The 20,015-nt window shown below is 39.3% G+C and overlaps 1 protein-coding gene across 14 annotated transcripts in view; it reads left to right on the top strand.

Moving 5' to 3' along the window:
* Positions 1-20,015, top strand: part of TRPM3 (transient receptor potential cation channel subfamily M member 3) — a 662,437-nt gene that overhangs the window by 520,341 nt on the left and 122,081 nt on the right. For all 14 annotated transcript variants that reach the window (XM_084899451.1, XM_084899455.1, XM_084899457.1 and 11 more), the window contains one exon: positions 9,917-10,040. In XM_084899451.1, the coding sequence (XP_084755577.1) occupies positions 9,917-10,040 (124 nt within the window). The remainder of the gene's footprint in view (positions 1-9,916; positions 10,041-20,015) is intronic.

The following is a 20,015-nucleotide window of genomic DNA, read 5'->3' on the forward strand; positions in this document are numbered from 1 at the left end:
CACAAATGCATTTCAAACATATTTGAATGGGGCACAGATAATAAAATGCCCTAGTATTTAATGCCTCTACCTTAGAGGAAATAAATTATAAATCAACTTGGCTGACATTAGAATCTGCAGCTGCTAGAAATAGGGTAGATTAACATCTCACCCAATGGTATCATGAATGATAAATAATGTTTGCAATGTACTTAATGGGTTTCCTCCAGATTCCCCATGCAATGCTCAGGTATTGATTATGGACCACAGGATTTATGAAACCTAAATATAATAGTGATCACCTGCTATAAAAGTTCTTCAACTAGAAAAACACTGAGGATGCATTAAAGTAGCATTCCAAGGTCAACCTAGGTCTGGATTACTATTGTTTAAAAAAGTCTCCATTCAGTTTTAATAGTCTTTTTATTATTGTCCTAATTGTTGGACAACTGTCCGGAATTGATAGACACATTTATTGTGTTTGCTGGGGATATTCAATGCAAGTCAACTGTCCATCCATGAACAGTGACCCCTGAAGGTCTTGAGTAAGGAGTAAAGAATAGGTTTCTCTAAACTCATGGAAGCCACAGTTTAGTGTCTTGGAGACAGACCTAAAAAGTGGAGTTCTTTAATCCTATAATATCCCTGGTTTTCATCATTTGACAGTATAGTTGATATTTTATTATCTCTAGTACAGGAATGACAAATCACTTTAATGTAAGTGTCAACAATACTCAACTAGTACTGGCTTTCTGCCATGATGTGTTGAGAATGATTCTGAAACCACATTTGGGCTGAGAGAAAAGATTACTGTGATAGATTAATAATATGCAAAGAAGGAAATTTACAGTTAGCATGCCATGAATGTCTACTCTTACTCTAAAATGAAGACAAAATCAAAAATAATAAAATAGAATAAAATAAAATAAAATCAATGAATAAAATCTTATAGATAGTCCTAAATAAATTTATCTGCCTAAAAGACCTCTCCTCTAAACTGTTGGACCAATTTTTAAAGAATGTCAGTTGAAGAGGTGCCTGTTTTTGCCTACCCATTTTAGTCAACTCTGATTCTGTGTTTTCTACAGAGCCTAACCCAATGAAAAGGTTGACTATTCCTTTTGCCTGGCTCTGGGCAATAGTCGCTGATGGAATCTCATTTGGAATGAACTCTGAGGATGTGTTTCTCTCACACTTTTGGCAGCAGAAAATCTGCCTGACCATGTGGCAGTCCCTGTATTCTTTGGCAGCACTTCAATTTCTACTCTGGGGCATATTCATAACCAAAGGCAAAGGAAAGCAGAGAAATTACAGGGATACTGATCAGGATTTGTCACCTAAATGTCCTTAGTCCCTGCCTTAGGTGAAGAATTTGGCAGCGTGTCTGCCTCAAAAGCAATGCTCTCCAATAGAACTAATTGTGAACATGGGAGTGTTCTGTATCTCTGCTGTCCAATCAGCTAAGCGCCAAGCACTTGAATTGTGGGCAGAGTGACTCCTAATTAAATTTTACATTTTATTTAACCATAATAAATTTGAGTTTAAATTACCCCATAACTAATGGCTTCCATATAGGATTGCACAGCTCCAGCATTTCTGCATTTCCCCAAAACTGGGAACCCTGGATTGCTGACAGATTTCCATGGTTCCCTTTATTTCAATTACTTTTTTTTTTCTTTTGCATTTAGCCAACATTATACATCCAGTCATTCAAACAATATTTTTTAATACCTACTATGTTCCAGGCACTGGCCAAAACACACCTGTGAACCAAATACACAAAAATTCCTGCTGTTGTGGGACTTTCATTTTAATAGGATTAGGTAGATAATAAATAATAAATATAATTAACACCCCTTATAATATTAGGTGATAAAGAGAATGGGGTGGGGGGGGGATTTAAGGTAAGGAGGTATGGGAAAGCCTCTGTCTTTAGCACCTGGAAGAGTCAACATAGTAACATCTTGTGCAGTCCCTGAGGCCAAGGAGTTAGTCTCATTAGGACTTCCTGAAATTAATATTTCTTTATGAAATGCCATGTACAAAATGTATAGCACAAAGCTTCTCTTACAATAGATACTAAGTGCTTTTTGCCACCCTCAATCCTACTAAACTACCCACCTTCTTTTTCCTTTTGTATGTATATACAGTGTATGTCTTTATTTTACCTTGGGATTCTAGAGTAGGTTTTAAAAAATAGAGCAAGAGAATGTGAACAAAAAGAAGAAACTCTCCATGAGTAGTTGTAAATGAATTTTGTTGAACAGATTGTACCATCAAGGTGTGTGCATTCTGCGGAATTGTAGGCAGCTTCTCTTAGATCATTCTAACCACCTCACATTAGTAAATGGGAACCTGCACGAAAAGCCCAGGTGAACACTTTCTCTAGGCTAGATACTAAAGCAAGATCAGAGGTATGTTTCTCACAGGCCTTAGCTTACAGAGGCCATTTGTATCTGAAGTTGATCCTTAGTAAAAAGTTAGACAAACCAGTTTACTCATCCCATCCCCTCTATTGGTCATTTCTGTGTGTTCCATTCACAGGGTTCCCAACTATCTAGTCAACTATGCTTTCTGAAAGCTATCAACATCATGAGGTTAATATGAAGTATCACTTATCCAGAGTTGCTCTTTGGGCTTCTAATTGTTGAAAAAAATATTTATTTGCCTTTTAATGAATTAAAAGGAACTTTGGGCATCTGGTAAGCTAGGGGAGTAGTGATCCTTGAAATCACATGACTCAGTCTTCTCTCACATAAGACTTATAACATCCAGTTTCAAGAGGGGGAAAAAAAGGAAAGAAAAACAGATGAAATCTCCACTTGTATATAGTCATTTCAACACAAATCACTAACTTTGTGTGATTACACTGAGTTAACTATGTATTTAGGTTCATATAATTTATTTGCAGAGATTTTTCCTCCCTGATTCTCTTGTCCTTAGACTCCACTCTGATGCTATCAGCTATAATATAATCTTCAGTATGTTAGTTTACCTCTGTATGCATAAGATTCTTCATCTGGAAAATGTTTGCTCTAAACTTGCACCATTCCTTTATCCTAAAGTTCAAATCCCTCAGCAAAATTTTTAGATTAATGCTTTCCCAAAAACATACAGATTCCATAAATATCAAGAGTTGATATGTTATATTGCTGGTGACAGGGTGCTTTTGCACGATTTTTAAGAAGGATGTGATGGAATCATATTTGCTTTGTAGAAGCACAATTTCATCAACCCAGTGGGATTAGAGGGGGATAAAGAACAAACTAATTAGTGGTTTGTTGGTACCATCCGAGTAAAATGTGATGAGGGCCCAAACCAAGGTATATCGAGAATAAGATTGAGAGGAACAATATTTTAGAAACTCATATTTCTCAGTTAGTTTGTAGAAGGTGCTGTTGTTGTTTTTCCACTCCAAACAGATTTCAACATGAGATGAGGACACCAAGAAAACACCCCGCTATTTTTGCAGGTGACAACAGGGACACATTACATATTGATCCAAGCATGAAACATTTTACAGATACCCCTTACATATAGCATTCAACAGAGACAAGGTATCCATGGAAAAAAGGGTTTGGCCAGGTGCCCAAGACCTAAAAAAAAAAAAAAAAAAAGCACGCCTTGTATATAGTAGATGCTGAATAAATGTTAAGGCTACTGAATCAAAAGAAAACATTTGCAGGTCCTATGCTTCGAGCAAGTAATAACATTTTGAAAATATTTGTCAGTGATTAGACTCACTTTTAAGGAAAATTGTGGTTCTCATTCTAATCAGCTGTTAACATGGAATTTAAAGTAAAAAGTTGAAGCTCTTTATGCTTAAATATGGAAAATATCAATGTTTTACAACTTCTCATCTGAACAGAATCACTTGATGGAGTTACTTGCCTCCAAGATAATCACCGTTAATATATCCCTTCTCTCTATATATTTATGTTTCTCTTCCATCAAGAAATGGAGTCTTTTCCTTCCCTCCTATTGAATCTGGACTGCTCTTAGTGACTTTATTAATTAAAATAAAGAAATGACATTTTGGGAATTCTGAAGTTAAGTCGTAAAAAGCCCTGTGGTTTCTACCTGGGCCTCTTTGAATACTCTCTCAACTGCCATGTGAGAAGTTCATCTATCCTGCCACCACCATTCCTCAGTTCCCTTGGCCATCCCAGGTCTGGGGCCACACTTGGAAGTAAAGAAGCCATATTGGGTAGTCCAACCCCAGGAGGTGCCATGTGGAGAAGAATTGAGGCCCCAGACAGAGTCACATTTGAGCATTTATTGCCATCTTCAGACATTCCAGCTTCTCAATAGATACCATGGAGCAGAAATAAGGCATCCCTACTATGCTCAGCCTGAATTCCTGACCCTCAAAACCATCAAGACAATAACTGAATGCTGTTTTACATCACAAAGTTTTGGGATGTCTTGCCAATTAAAAGATCATCAGAATATGTGACATACAACCCTATGAGTTAATTGAGACTAGGTCTGGAGAGTATTCATCTCTCTACTCCTAGCTTAGTTCCAGGCACATAGTAGGCACTCATATTGTTTGTTGAATAAATAAATAGATGTGCAGATGTCTACATGTGTGTTTGTAAGGTTCCTATTTAATTGAGCCTACTAAATCTGCTTAGTGTCTCTATTTCCCAACTGTAAGAAAGAACTGGTTATCTCTCACTTCTCTGAAGTGGGAAAGTTATTTCTGCAGCCTGGACTGGGAGTGGCCTTGTACCATTGGGCTCACCAGGTGTGCAGAGCACTGGAGATACCAGGTCAGACCTCTGCATTGCACACACAGGCCCCAGCTACTGGTTGTGTTACTTAACAAGAAGTGACTCTTTCCTACAGGACATTGTAAGACAGTGTTTTGATAATAATAAATGCTTACATAGGATTTGTCAGGCACTTTTCTAATTTCTTAACAATGATTAATTCATTTAATATTTACAAATCAATGAGATTAGTGTTATTGTAATTCTCATTTTACATATATGAAAAATATAACATGGAAAAATTACATAACTTAGATAAGATCGCATAGCTAGCAAGTGACAATTTAACTTTGGGAAGGACCATGCTGTTACTTATGACTCAGAGCCATAATATTTGGGATGAAGTAATAACTTTTACTGAAGATGAAAAAGAAGATTTTAAAAAAATACCATTTTCCATTACCTTATGCACGACATGTAATTTTTCTGTGTCTTTAGTGTTATAGTTAGTAATTTGCTTTGGCTTCAAGAAAATAATAAAATTTCATTTTTCTTTAGAGTATTTGAAATTCCATGGGAAATTATATCTTTTAAATACCAGGTTGATATTAGCAATCCTTTATATCTACATAAATAAAATTTTCTCATATTGTATCTGAATAAATTAATAGAAGGTGCTATGGAGGGCATTAGAAGGGCTTCTCTCTTCAAAAGCCATTAACCTAAGTCTAGCTCTTTGAGTCCCATTGAATTTTAAATGCATTTTCTAATTTTAAAATCTAGGAACAAAACTCTGACATTGCAAGTAATTAAATTCATTCTGAGAAAAGTGTGTATGTGCGGGTAGTATTGCAATCGAACAGAATACTAATAGCAAACAGTGGGAAGTTTTGTTGGTTCCTCTGAGCCCTGGATGAACCTTGACCTATTTCAAATAACAATGCAACTCATCTAAAACGCTCCAGGTCACAAGTACAGCATTTACATGAAAACATAAATGCCATAGTATAAGATTTCCCTCACTTCAATGACTACATTTCCTAAATCAGAAAACCTTCCAATTTTAGGTATGCCAAAGATAGCATTGGTGTGTGGAGTCACAGATTAATAGCTTCCATAAATAGGTAACCCTTTGTCAAAGCCCCAGTTCTAGAACTAAACATTTTCCATAACACTATGACCATGTTTTGATGTCAAATTTCCAATCACTATTTTAAAGCCATAAAAAGAAATCTAAAATTGGCTTATTCCTATTTTTTTGCGGATTATTAAATATCACAGTCCAGATTTTTAAATCATTCCAGTGTTTGCAGATAGGGATAAAATTGGAAAGAGCTAGGAAAGCAATAATTTCAAGAAAGCAGGCATGTCAGTATCCTACAGAATATGGCCACAAAATAAGAAAGGGCTCTTGGGGAAAACAAGAAGCCTTTGTGCCAAACACAAGACATTGGTTCAGCACAGCAAACACTTGTGAAATTAGAAGCCAACGTAATCGTCAACATACCGAACGCCCTTTCCATCATCCTCATTCATCAGTCATTTATCTCCTCTAAATACATCTTATTTTCTTCAAATGTTCTCTTTATCACAAAAGGAAAATCAATTTCCTACAACAAATACACTTACATTTTTACCCCAATGCAGATGTTTAGGAAACTGAAAGACATATTGATGGATTCCAATCAGGAAAAGCAGCACCATGGAGGGAAGGCTGAAACCAGTAGACTCAACTCAAGCATTTGAGATGACCAAGCTATGTGACTTTGCACAAATCATTTAACCTCTTGAGCCACAGTTTCCTCTTCTGCAAAGTGGAAAACCTGCTTGACACAGGTTTTTATGAAGATAAAAAGAGATCATCACTGTAGCCCACTGGGTCATATGTGCTATGAGCATGTCAAATGTTGTACAGGATCTTTTTCAAAACCATGTTATTAAACTCTTCAGATCAAAGGCATGAGACCTGATATCTGTTGTTTCTTTGTTAAAAGTGGGAGACTTGCAAGTGTTGGGAAGTTGTTAAAGGCAAAGAAGCTTCAAAAATGAGATTTTCCTCTTGATGCAATCAAAATGATGGAAAAAGAATTAAACCAGGAATAGCAGTTATTTAACGTTTAATGAGCACCTAAGTGCTTTATAAGGACCAAATCACCTTTGTTTCACCTAAAATCATCTCTGCTTCAACCATGATAGGCATCTCACACCTTGGAAAACAACCAACCAAAAAAATTCTTCTACTTCAAAAAATAAAATTTCATGGTTATTATTGCTAAGTCACTGATGCAAAACCATAGCTTTAGTCAGCTGCAAAACTGGGCTAAAAGTATAAGATTCTTAGTGTCTTTCATATCTCCTAACCACTGAAACCCACAATCAGCTTAGCTGTATGTTATGCCTCAATTTTTACAAAATGACAGGCTGGATACCAGTGACAGATCCCTCAGACAGATAATTACCTCAGGGAACTGGGATTTATTGCAGATGGTTAGCAAAGGAAAACAAATTTTGAGTTGTTCTCAAAATTAAACACCTGCAGATAAGTGACTAATCAGGAGAGTTTCTTATGTTCTTACTTGTGTACAACATCTATGTACATTTGATATTGCAGAATTCTCTAGAGCCTAGAGTCTAGACCATGCACATAGGTTATTAATCAAGTAGGCACATGCCTAGGTACAAGTGCTCAGGCCCTGACTTTTTAAGAAAAAGTAATTGGGAACACAAATGTAATTATATCACTTTCCAACTTAAATTCTTCAATGGCTTCTCATTGCTGGGAAATAAAATCTGAGCTAACACTAGGAAGTTGCTTGGTTTCTGTCCTTCTTCATCCCCTCTCAGCCCCATCCTGTTCCACCTTTTCTTTTGCTCTCTGTGCTCCAGGAATACTGACCTTCTTTTATTTTCTCCATACTAGGCCTGTTCATGCTCTTTTGTCTGCCAAGAATGCTCTTGCCCAGACCCACTACCCCCTTGATCATGCTATAATGCTCATTCATTCCCCAAGTCTCAGATAAAGCAGCACTTCCTCAGAGGAATCTTCCTTGAACCTCCAGATTAGATTTTATTCAACTGTCACAAGCTGCTGCTTTTTACCACTGTCAATCACAGTTGAATTGCTGATTCATGTCTTTCTTCTCCATTGGTGTGAAGGCTGGAAGTGTATATATTTCATCTGTTCCTGTAGCCCTGCATGCACTACAGTGTCTGGCACTGAGTAGACACTGCTAAGCAATTGTTGAATGAATGAATAAATGGGTTCAGACTGGTCAACACCTAAGGCCACAGAGTCCTCCAACATTGTAAACTTAAGAGTATCTAGTATCCCTTTTCAACCTTATTGGGGCCATTCTCTTTTCCTAAATGCACTAGTGTATGTTCATGATATAAATCTTCCTGAGGGGCAGAGGAGTAACCCATTCCACAACTGAGCTGAGTGACATTCAGGATAACTTGGTATAGTTTTGTCAGGGAGAATTCACTCTCCTCAAAGATGGGCCCCCATACTATCCAACCTACAGGGTCCAGGTAAATCCTCACACAATATTGGAGCACAGCAGGCTGCTGATATTAAGATATTCTCAAGCTTCCCATCTCGCTTGCTTTTAAGCAATAAAATTTGTCATGCTTTTATGTTCAAGGAAATTCCATAATTTCCTGTTCAAATAACAACGGTGATAAAGAGAGGCAGTGGTGTAGGGCCCTTGTTGTAATAAAAGTCAGTGTGTGGTTGCCCTGGCTCGTATGGCTCAGCTGGTTGAGCATCATCCCTTGCACCAAAAAGTTACCAGTTTGATTCCCTGTCAGGGCACATGCCCAGGTTGTGGGCTCAATCACCAGAAGGGGATATGCAGGAGGCAGCCAATTGATGTTTCTTTCCCTCTCACTTTCTCTCCAAAATAAAAAATAAAAAATTTTAAAGGCAGTGTGGTGTCATGGAAAGAGCACTAGACAAGGATTCAGAAGAGCTAGGTTCTGGTTCTGGCTGTGCCATGTATTTGCTGAGTGACCTTAAGCATCTAGTTCCCTGTGAATAAAATGTCCTTTCCTTTTAAATTGTATAAATATTTTGGCTATACGGTTCTTGTAAGCATCAAATGATATAATTGTATTTTACTATTGTACATAGGAATTGCTGATACTTCAATTATAAAAAGTTGTAAACTTTAAAATGCTAGGCAAACTGTGATCATTTTGTCACTGGTTCTTTTTTATTATTATTTTTTTTTATTTATTTTTTACATATTTTCTTGATTTTTTTTTTATTGCCCCCCTCCCTCCCTCCCACACATCCCCTCCCTCCCCATAGTTTTATGTCCATTGGTTGTACTTATATGCATTTATACAAGTCCTTCGGTTGATCTATTATCTCCCCCTGATATCCCTACCCTCCCCACTGTAATTTGACAGTCTGCCTGTTGCTTTACTTTCTCCTTCCTCATTTCAGACAGTATCTATTAACAATAAAGTGAATTTTTATTCCGAGCCATCAAATTGGCTGGTAGAAATAGCCCAGTTCTCATCAGGCTAATAAAAGGAGTTAAAGTTAGTTATGCTTGGTCCATGTTTAAGAGATCATAGAGGATTGGTTGGATATGATGCACCTCCCTGCTTGCCTTAATTATCCTATAGTATAAAAACAGTCTTTTAATAAAGTAGTCAATATGATATCTCTGTATGGGTCAGACCCTTGTTGACTATAGCACAGCAAAATCTCAACATAAATAATGATTATGTGAATCATAGGCCAGATAAGCTACCACCTACATGAAATAATTTAGAAAACAAAGTTCTGTTATCCTTATTGATGTTCAAAAATTCATGACAGATATGACCATTTTTTCACAATTAGAGATGAAGTTAAAATTTAAATGTTTAGATAAGCAATGCAGTAAAATTTTACCAAGATGCTAATTATTAATTGAAAGCATTTTTTAATTACAACACTTGAGGATGAGTATATTACACATAAACTAAATCTTCCAATACTTTGCTCTTTTAGGTTCTGAGACATTAAAATGGATTTGTTTTTTAAATGCACTGTGGGTTTCCTTTTAATTATCCTATTCAAAATACCTGTTGTGCGAAGCATACCGGAAGAGGAAATGCCTCTCTAAAGAAAATTGTCATAATGCTTTCCTACGTTCTACAATGTCTCTCAGCAGTATGTACTGAATAGGAGCTGCATTCACCTGTGTGGGCACTGGTTTTCATTGCAGACTTATCAACGAATCTTTGCGGGACCAGCTGCTGGTGACCATCCAGAAGACCTTCACGTACACTCGCACGCAAGCGCAGCATCTGTTCATCGTCCTCATGGAGTGCATGAAGAAGAAGGAACTGGTATGTGAGCAATGCCCCATGAGTGGCAGAGCCCTCTCCACAGCCCCTCTGTCTGCTTCACTGTTTTTCTTGAATCACACACTGTTTCCCCCTCCCCTGAGGCCCCATTGGCTTCTGTAGTTTCCTCCCCTCGGTAGCTAAGACACTGCTTCTTCTGCCCTAATTTAATGGGAGAGAGGGTTTTAGTCTCATTTCCTACTGAAGCTCACCCAGATGCTTCTGAGTGCCTCAACCAAATGAGGAGACGAGAGGAAACGGGTCACCTCCAGGGAATCCTCTCTGAGGTTTGGGGTCTCACTGTGCTTGGGAGTTGTGAAGCACTGATGTGCTTTTCGTGAAATAACTTAGTGACAGAGGGTCCAGGCTACTTACCCTCATCTACACAGGTAGAAAATGGAGCCATGTACCCAAGGCTTGGTGGCAGTTTCTGGCATTTCCGAAATGTCCTCCAATAGCTACTGAAACATTTCCTACATCTGGACAAGGTGACTTACAGAATGTGGGTTAACACAGAGACCATGTGCTAGGATGAACAGGAATAAAATAAAGCTGATATGCAATGTTCCAGGCAGGATGCTCCATCTTCACAGGTACTGACTCCTGCGATGTTTGCTACCCTCCCAATGAGAGAGGTACGGTTATTGTTTTTACCAGACAGATGAAGATTGATTAGTAAATAAAGAATGAAGACTCAAAACCAGTGGTGGTTAATGCCTGTTGGAAATATCTTTATTCTGAAATTGTCTCACTGAGGCCAGTGTAGTGAACCCACCCACGCTGGGTAGATTCTCTGAAAGCCTGAGCAGAAATAGCCCAGTTCTCATCAGGCTAGTTAAAGGAGTTAACGTTAGTTATGATTGGTCCATGTGATCCTCAAAGGAGCCCACCTGCTCACAGGGGAGGTAAAAGAGCAGCTTAAACCCAGCCAGAGGTTTCACTCAGGTTTTAGACAACCTCAAGGGTACATGCAAATCCTGGAAGATCTGCCTCTGGGGACACTTGGGGAGCACTTCATCTCCAAAGGGGCACCAGGTCAGACCCTAAAAGGTTCAACCACCGGGAGACAGGGTGGAGAGGAGCTGACTCTTAATTGCCTTCATCCAGTTCTGCCACTAGACTGTGAGCTCCTCAAGGCCTGGGCTGGAGCTGTCTGCTTCACCATGGTGTCCCTATGTGTGTCCCCACCGCACAGAGAAGCCAGCATGCCCATGAGGTTCACCATCATGACCGCTGAGCCTCTATCCACCCGGGGAGTGTCCCTGGCATTCTCCCACCTGGAAGGCAGTTAGCTCACAGCTGTTCAGCTCACTGCTTCTTCTGCCCCCATGGGGACACAACCAGCCCTGAGCTTCCACGTGCTACACTGTGGATTTTCTCCTTACTGAGCACCAGTGATTTCCCAGGGCTGACTGTGGAACTTTATCAGAACTATATATTTCAGCAGTCCTGCAAATTTCCTAGGAAAGCATTAGGATTAAAATTCTAGGAGCCATTTGGAAGTCATAAAACCAAATGAGGCTGAATGTGCTTCTCTGGGTATTTCTTAGGACTGTCCCCTGGGATTCTGCCTAATAATCGTCATGTCACTTAATCATGGCTCCTGCAGAAAAGGTCAACTGCCTTTTAATGTGAGATCTTTATTGCAAGATATATGGGGTGCCCCTAGCTGTCAGGTAGGGCAATGTGATCTTAAGAAGAAATGAATTGCCCTTATCTCCACATCTGGGCAGAAAGCAGTTGGAATTTTAAAATCATAAATGGAGTTATAATGATTTCAATCTTTGAGGGACAATTTATGTGCATGGACTGGACAGTCTAGGTGCTTGATAAGGAGGTAAGCATTATTTTCCCTCGGAGGAAAGAGGAGGATACCTGAGGCTGGGTGAGGTGCAGGATGTGCATACCGCAGGCAGGAGGCGCTGCACTAGGACTGCCTTGCTCCAGAGCCCAGGTAGCGTCTACCCACCGCGCGGCACAGTGAGCACACAGAACAAGTAACATTGCATAGTGGGGTTTCTCCTCAAGTTTATCTCTTTCAAGTTTCTTTTGATTCCCTTTGCAAACTAAATGGAGCATAATATTCTGAGGTGAGTCTAACCATTGCCAAGTTCAGCTAAAGGATTTGTTTCTGGAGCAAATCTGATATCTTTCTCGTCCCAGCATCCTGGTAACATGTAATGAAGAACTGCACTATGAATGTATATGGAGCTGGTGAGGCACAGGCCTCTGGGCCACGTGGCCTAATGGAAAATATGCATCAATGAGTGTTTTGTGTGAATGCTTTCTATTCCATATCGTTCTTGACAAAATTCACTTATCTGCCTATTTCCCACTTTGGGTCGAAACAACATCTCAAAACCTGTCACCTTCTGAGAACATCTATCCCCCTAGAAACCAACCCGTGAGCTAAGTCCCATTATTGTTATCAAGAAAAAAATAAAATTTAAAGAGATTAAAACTATCCACAGCAGCATATTAATTAGGGTAAAATTTAAAGAGATTAAAACTATCCACAGCAGCATATTTATTAGGGGGGCAAATGTAAGGGATAAGGAAGAAGGGGACAGAGAGACACTCTTCTTCCCTCCACAGAGTTACTTTCTCATAGATTCAATGATACGTATTAAACTCTCTAGATTCACTATTTCCTCACCTTTTGTCTTACAGTTCATTTTGTCTTTTTATTGCTAATTCCTCTTCTTTCTCTCTATTCTATAAACAAGTATTCATCACATATCAATATTGGCCCTTTCCCCTTTCATTCACTATTCTGACTTCAGTTATTATTTTGAGAAAACTCTAAAATGCAAATACCTAGTCTTATCTTCCTCCAAGCTCCTGCATTTCTGAATTCCACATACATCAAGTTTAGTACACTGTTCTCTCCAACACAATGTCTGCGAAGAAATAGAAATACCCTTTGCAGTAGATGCTGGATTGTACCTAGCTACTTTAAAGTTTATTTGACTATCATCTTAACATTAATAAAGTCCAGACATTTTAAATGAGACAGTGGAAAGAGAATACAGAAAAAGTATTGCTCCATTAAAAATGGTTTCCTTATTAGTTCTCAATTTATAGTAGGTTACAGATTAAGTTTTGGAAGTTTTGAAACTCTTTTAGATGATTAGATTATTGCCATTCCAAGAATAAGGATGCTGCAGGTTTAGGAGTCAGTTTAATTTATAACAATGGACAAGTTATTGAATCTATAGAGACATTTGTTTTGTCTTCCAGAAAGTTGACAAGTAACTGTATTTATATTATTGGGTTAATTATAATAATTAAATGAGTTAATATATGCAAAGAACATAGAAAGCACTCAAGAAATATTTTTATTTTAACAATGATGATGATGATGATGTTGTATATGTAGCATCTAATATTTAACAAAGATTATTTTATGTCATCTTATTTGATACCACAAACAGCCTTGCTAACATCAGTGTTAGTATCACTATTTTATAGAGGAAAATCAAGACTCAAAGACTTAAGTGACAAACCCATGGTCACGTGGCTAGTTAGTAGAAACCCCATAACTTGAACCAAGAGCATCTTTCTGCAAGTCCTGGGCTCTATTTTCTATATTTCAGCTGATTCCATATTCTAAGCATTAAAAGGACTTTGTAGAAGCCCATTTTCTCTCTCATCCCTGGAGTAATCTGAACAAGTATTCATTAGACTCTGAGATCCCTGGAGAGAAAAAAGAATACATTATTGGTTGCTTTTCCTGGAATGCCCTCTGCCCCAATGTTGCAGTCATTGTGTTTCTGCAAGGACAGTGTAAGCACAATGTCCAGGTCACTTAATATTTCTACATCAAGGGCAAACTAATCTTTCTAGCATAATATTTGACTAGGCTAACTAGAAGCCGAAAATTAAACATCAACTCATGTCCTCACAAAATAATCATTGAAATAAAAAAGGAATTTAAAAGAATTGTCATTTATACAATTGCTTGCCAAGACAGCTACTAAAAACACCTTTTTTTTTTTTTAAATATATTTTATTGATTTTGTACAGAGAGGAAGGGAGAGAGATAGAGAGCTAGAAACATCAATGAGAGAGAGTCATCGATCAGCTGCCTCTTGCACACCCCCTACTGGGGATATGCCCGCAACCAAGGTACATGCCCTTGACCGGAATCGAACCCGGGACCCTTCAGTCCCCAAGCCGACGCTCTATCCATTGAGCCAAACCGGTCTCGGCTAAAAACACCTTTTTTTATGACTAGAGGCCTGATATATGAAATTCGTGCAAAGTAGGCCTTTGCAGCTGCAGTGGCTGCCTCAATTTCCCCCTCATAGCCACAATGGCTGCCTCTATCCCATGGCTGCAGCCCAGCTTCACCCAGAAGGTCGTCTGGAAGGGCATCTGGAAGGATGTCCAGAGGGTCATTCAGTCAATTTTCATAGTATGCTTTTATTATTATCAATGTACTAGAGGTCTGGTGAATGAATTTATATATAGATGGGGTCCCTCAGCCTGGCCGGCAATCAGGCCTATTGGGGTTGTCTTGCCCAGTTTCAGTTGGGACTAGCTGGCCAGGTGAAGGGACCTTGGGAGGTTGGCTGGCCGTCCTTGATTGGGGCTTGTGGGAGGGACCAGGAGAGGTTGGCTGGCCACAGGAGGTTGGCTGTGGGAGCCCATTGACCACCAGGGTGCAGCTCCTGCATTGAGTGTCTGTCCCCCAGCCAGTCATCTGGTCACCGGTCGTAATGGTTGCTTAGGATTTTATATATATATAGATCAGGTATTATAACTCCTTATATGGACAGAGTTCTGTTGTATTCCTTGTGCCACTTGAGCTGTAAACAATAGGGCAAAAATTACATCTATTTTTCTGCTAACTAGAAAAATTAAACAAATTGGAGCAGACTAGAGAACTATACAGAAAATGTCCATTTGATTTTTAACTTCACTATCAAGATGTCAGATTCTCTCTCAGGATCAACAAAATTCCATAAAATTTTAATGCCCCTGACTTTTTTCAGCCATAACCAGTAGATTATAGACAATAGAAAAACACAGGAAGTGAAATGCAAATTAATATTTTTAAGAGCTGTTTTTTATTTTCATCTGTATATATAAAAGTTCAGCAACCAGAATGGCAGAACGACCAGAATGACCAGCCTGATCTGGGCCCTGATCGGCCCCCAAAACCCCAGTCAGGGTTAGGGCCAGCCAGCCAATTGCCTGCCTCCCCCCTACTGGCCTGGCCCAATGGGCTCCCATTGGAACAGGCCAGCTGATCCACACCCATGCACGAATTCATGTCCCAGGCCTCTAGTATATTTATAAAATAAATAATTATAATAACATAAAACCATGGGTATTAAACCTAAATAAATACAAATTTTAAAGGAAAATCGTTTGAATAAAAAATATAATTGTAGTGTTGGTATATAAATAGAGCAAAATGATGAAGATTGTACAAAAATGGCCTTCAGAGTTAAGTTTTAGTTCCTTGGCCTGGCATTAGAGACCCTCTGTGATCCAGATCTAGCCTGCTTTTCCAGCCACAGTTACTAGGACTACTACTCTTATCTTACACTCTAGTCTAACCAAATCTAATTTTCCTTGAGGAAAAATCTATGCCTCATATTTTTCTTTATTTTGTGCAAGCTCTTGAATCCTTTCTCAAATGTTAAATGCACTAGAATTGAATCTCCACCTCTGTCCTACAGCCTATTTCCAAATATGAATTTTTCTATTCCAAATAGGAATATTCAGGCTAGTGTTTTCCCTGGATTCCAAAGAGCACAAATTCTTAGCCTTGTGTTTGAGAACAATTAGGAATCTTCAGAGATTTCTGCAAACCCTTAAAAATATGTGCAAGATTTTATGAGCATAAGCATAATATGGGAAGAATGCATTCAATTCTTAGATTCTCCAAGGTGTGAATAACTCATAGTTAAGAATCATTGTGTTAGAGATCACTCCATGGCAGCCACTAAGTTAAACTCATGGGAGCCATATACATTGTTTTACATTCCTTCTAGTTTCTCAGAGACACCACATCTGAGCAGTTTTTAAGTATGCAAACCGCCCTGTTCCTCATTAGCAGTTTTTATGCCGGTAATCCGTCACATGCTAAATAGTCATTTATTTAGCAAAGTCATCAGCTTATGAACAGGCTACAATCCAAGGATCGATCCCAGAATCAATTTTTTCATAAAGCAATGTAAATAATTTAGCAAAATTCTGCTTTGCTATATAGAGCCTGCGAACAAGTAACCCATAAATGAAGTAGGAAAGAAGAAAAAGGTTGTCATCCCTTTCTTTGGGTCATGAATGACCCTAGACAAGGTTGTTAATGTATTAGCATTTGAGTAACAGCTCCCTTCTTCTCTGCAGCGTTGCCCCAAAAACACCCCAAAACCCTCTTTAGCATCCCTTAGGACTTCCCCCGCCTTCTTCCTCCAGCATTACCCATCTCTCACCTCTTACAAGTAAGTCCATGTCCTCCCTGAAGAGCTGTTCTGAGAATCTGGAGGCCAGTGGTGGTATTGAATTCACATGGATGTATGTGCGACTGAAAGCTCTTTGACCTCCATGACATACTTGAACTTCCAATAGAGAACACACACTGACCCAAAGGAATTATCAATTGGGGGACTTTTAGGAAGTCTAACAACGGAAGGAGAAATACAGGTGGGAAGCGTGAGGACGGAGTTGGCTACCACTTGAGTCCTGTTTAGAATTCTCTTTCCCATGTCAACTCTCACATTCAAATTATTTCCAAGTTCTGCTTCCTACAGCATCTTCATGATGGGTAAAGGCAGGAGAAAGAGAATGCTGAACATTGCACACACTGGTCCACCCTTTCTCTGTTTTAAATGTATCTTAGTTCTCTCACCCTTTCCCAGCAATATTTCTTTGACTAAGGTTGTAGGACCAAAGTTTGAAAATCACTGCTCCAAAATAGATGTTTCCCTGCTTTTCCCCTTCCTTCACTCCTGAGTCCACAAAATGTACTCAAACCTGTTCAGCTTTGTTGAGTTTTTGACCCATAGTGTTTGCAGAAGAAAGTGGGAGGGGGGGTGGTTTGGAGAGTTGAGGGGGGCAAATAAATGGGAAGGAGCTGTCAGGGCTATTAATATGCATGAGTTATTTGTAAACCAGGTGTCTAAAACTATGTACTATCTGCTTTCTCTTCCATGCTAATCAATGTGTATAAAATACCTCCTATCATTTAAACTCATTTACCCACATTTCTTCTATATTCATATTTATGCTTCTTCTTATTAGATGTGAGGCTCAGTAAATGAATACATTCATCAAATTCCAAGGTTTCAGCCAAGGCCATTAGCCCGATGTTGATTACATGTCGCCCAATATATCATTTTTCCTGTTTATTATCTCCCTTTGCCAAACTCAAACCTTGCCCTGAGAAAATTATCCTAATCAGGGAAAACAAACATGCACTGCATAAAAGATTAGCGTTGCTACCATTATCTCCATCATTGTTTTTGGCCATCTTCTCCCCTCAGAGGGAATGTAAATGTTTTACCTGCTAATCTTCTCCTTTATTTAAGAATTATTTTCCTTTTTCCCCATCCCACCTGGCCCTTTCTCTCTTATATTTTATTTACTCTGCTGCCCAGTTCCACTATCTGTTATCAGTACACAGTATTCAGTTACAAGAGCTGGTGCTCAGGCTTTATAATGGTACTGGGTTCTCATCTTCATTTCCATAATGATATGACTCACATTTTATTCACCCCTGTCATCACATTGGCCTGTGGTAGCCACATGATTTTAGTTTTCTTCTTCTCCTACACCACTTCCTTGCTTTTAATCCATAGAAATGTAGACACACAATCCTTAAAAGTATAGAGGTTTAGGGTGTTAAGAAACACAGCAGTGGTTCTCAACCTTGGCTGCACTTTAGAATTAACTGGGGAGCCTTGAAAACTACTGATTCCTGGATTCCACGCCCTCTAGAGATTCTGACGTACTTGCCCCTAGCTGTGGTCTGATTGGGAAAGATGTTCAAGCTCTTCCAGTGGGCTTCCTGGGATAAGGACCTTCTTGCTTCTGCACCATTACTTCTGGCTCCTTCTATTTGTTTCTGTGCCTTTGGGCCTAGAGAAGAGCTGGCATAAATTGCCACAGGAGATGGGCATGATTTTTCTGGGAAAATATATTAAAATATCATTTATGAAACTTCATTTTCCAAAGATACTGACTGACTAAAGCGTCATTATACATTGAGAGCAGGCCTGGTGGAGGCTTGAGCAGAGAAAGAGCATATTTAAGTGAAACTGGTCTCAAATGACTTGATTTCATTCTTGTGATCACATTCTTCTCCAAGCACTTAGCCATGACTTTTAACAAGTGATGAGAATGACTGCTAGGGCTTTACTACCACATCATGGGCTCTCTACACTTGCCAACTATGAGCCATCCTACATAAGAAAGAGCTAATACGCAAATTAGACCAAACAACCAACCATACTACCTTCCAGACAAAGCCAGGGCTGCGAGGGCTGGCCAGGCTGCAAGGGGATGCAAGGGTCAGCCAAGGCAGCCAGAGCTGCGAGGGCCAAGCCCCTTGCACAAATTTGTGCATCGGGCCTCTGGATAAATGATAAAAGACAGACAAGAGGCATCACTGAGTAGTGGAAGGAAGGGAAGAGAAGGAGGGAACAGAAGAGGAGATAAGAAAGTAAATTAATATCTAGGTTGCCAGTTTCTTTTTCTAATTTTATCTTCCACAAAATAGTAAGAGAGAGATAATATTAATCCTATTTTTACAGACAAAAGGAAAAATGTATTCAGAGAAGGTAATCACTTGCTTGAAGTCACTCTGCTAGTCAGTGGCATAATTGGGCTTGCATCTACCACTCCCCCATTCTCATCATCCATTAAAGAACTACTGCCCTAGTTTTGAAGGGCAGAGAACATAGACCCTCGAGTTATGAATGAAATAAAGTTTCCTAGTTGCTTCCTACCAACCTATTCCAGCGGGAAGAAGGGGCAGTCCTAGCCAGGGGAGAGGAAGACTACAGTTTTCAGCCATCCTGGTGGGGGCAAGCTGACTTGGAACCCAACAAATAGAGTTTGAGTTTTTCTGGCAGCATGCCAACCTCCAAGGGGACCTGGATGAGGGAAAAACAGAAATTCCACCAGCAGGTTCCAACAGGTGCTGTGAATACAAAGACTGGAGTGTGTGTCCTATCATCAGGCTCCTCAGGGAATGGGTTGGAGGACTTTTATTATGGAGAAAATGAGGTAACAGCAAAGTATTCATTAAAACCCATCAGCCTCTCATTGGACAACATGAGAAACAGTCAAACACTAATGAATAGAATATTCCATACAGGCTGACTACTGCACTTAAAAAAAAAAAATGGCATCATTTGTTTCCAGAAATGTAGAGGTCAAAATGGTTACCAAAGGGAGAAATCTTTCACAAGTAGCATTTTCTGGGGATTGGGAAGGGGTGAAACTGCAGTCTCTAAAGAGAGATTTCCACCAGTGCTTTTACCCTGGGTATCTTCCTGCTCAAGCACTGGTCTCTCAGACCTTCTTTCAGTACCTCAAACAGTCATCTTTGGTCTCAGACATTAGCTTGCATCCTTCCTTCTGCCTGGAACCCTTTCCCTCCAGTCTTCACATTGGCTGGCTCTTTCTCATTCTTCATTCTCAACTTGAACATTGCCTCCTCCAGAAGCCCTCCCTGAATACCCAATATAAAGCAGTTTCTTCTTTCATCCCATTGTTTATGTCCTGATAGCACTTACCACACTTTGCAATTTCCTTACTTATTATTCCTGTGTGTGTTTTATGTCTATCTGCACTTTTAGCTGGCATAGCTGTATTGTCCAACATGTCACACATGTCTAGACATGAAATAGATCCTCGATTTAAATTTCGCTGAATAACTGAACAAATGAAGCCTGGGTCTGCCATGTCTGATGCTGTGTTTTCTCCCCACATCCTTTTTTATTACGACTATTTAGGGTGAGC

The sequence above is a fragment of the Pipistrellus hanaki genome, assembly GCF_964339955.1.
Source record: "Pipistrellus hanaki genome assembly, chromosome: 11".
Taxonomy (NCBI): Eukaryota; Metazoa; Chordata; class Mammalia; order Chiroptera; family Vespertilionidae; genus Pipistrellus; species Pipistrellus hanaki.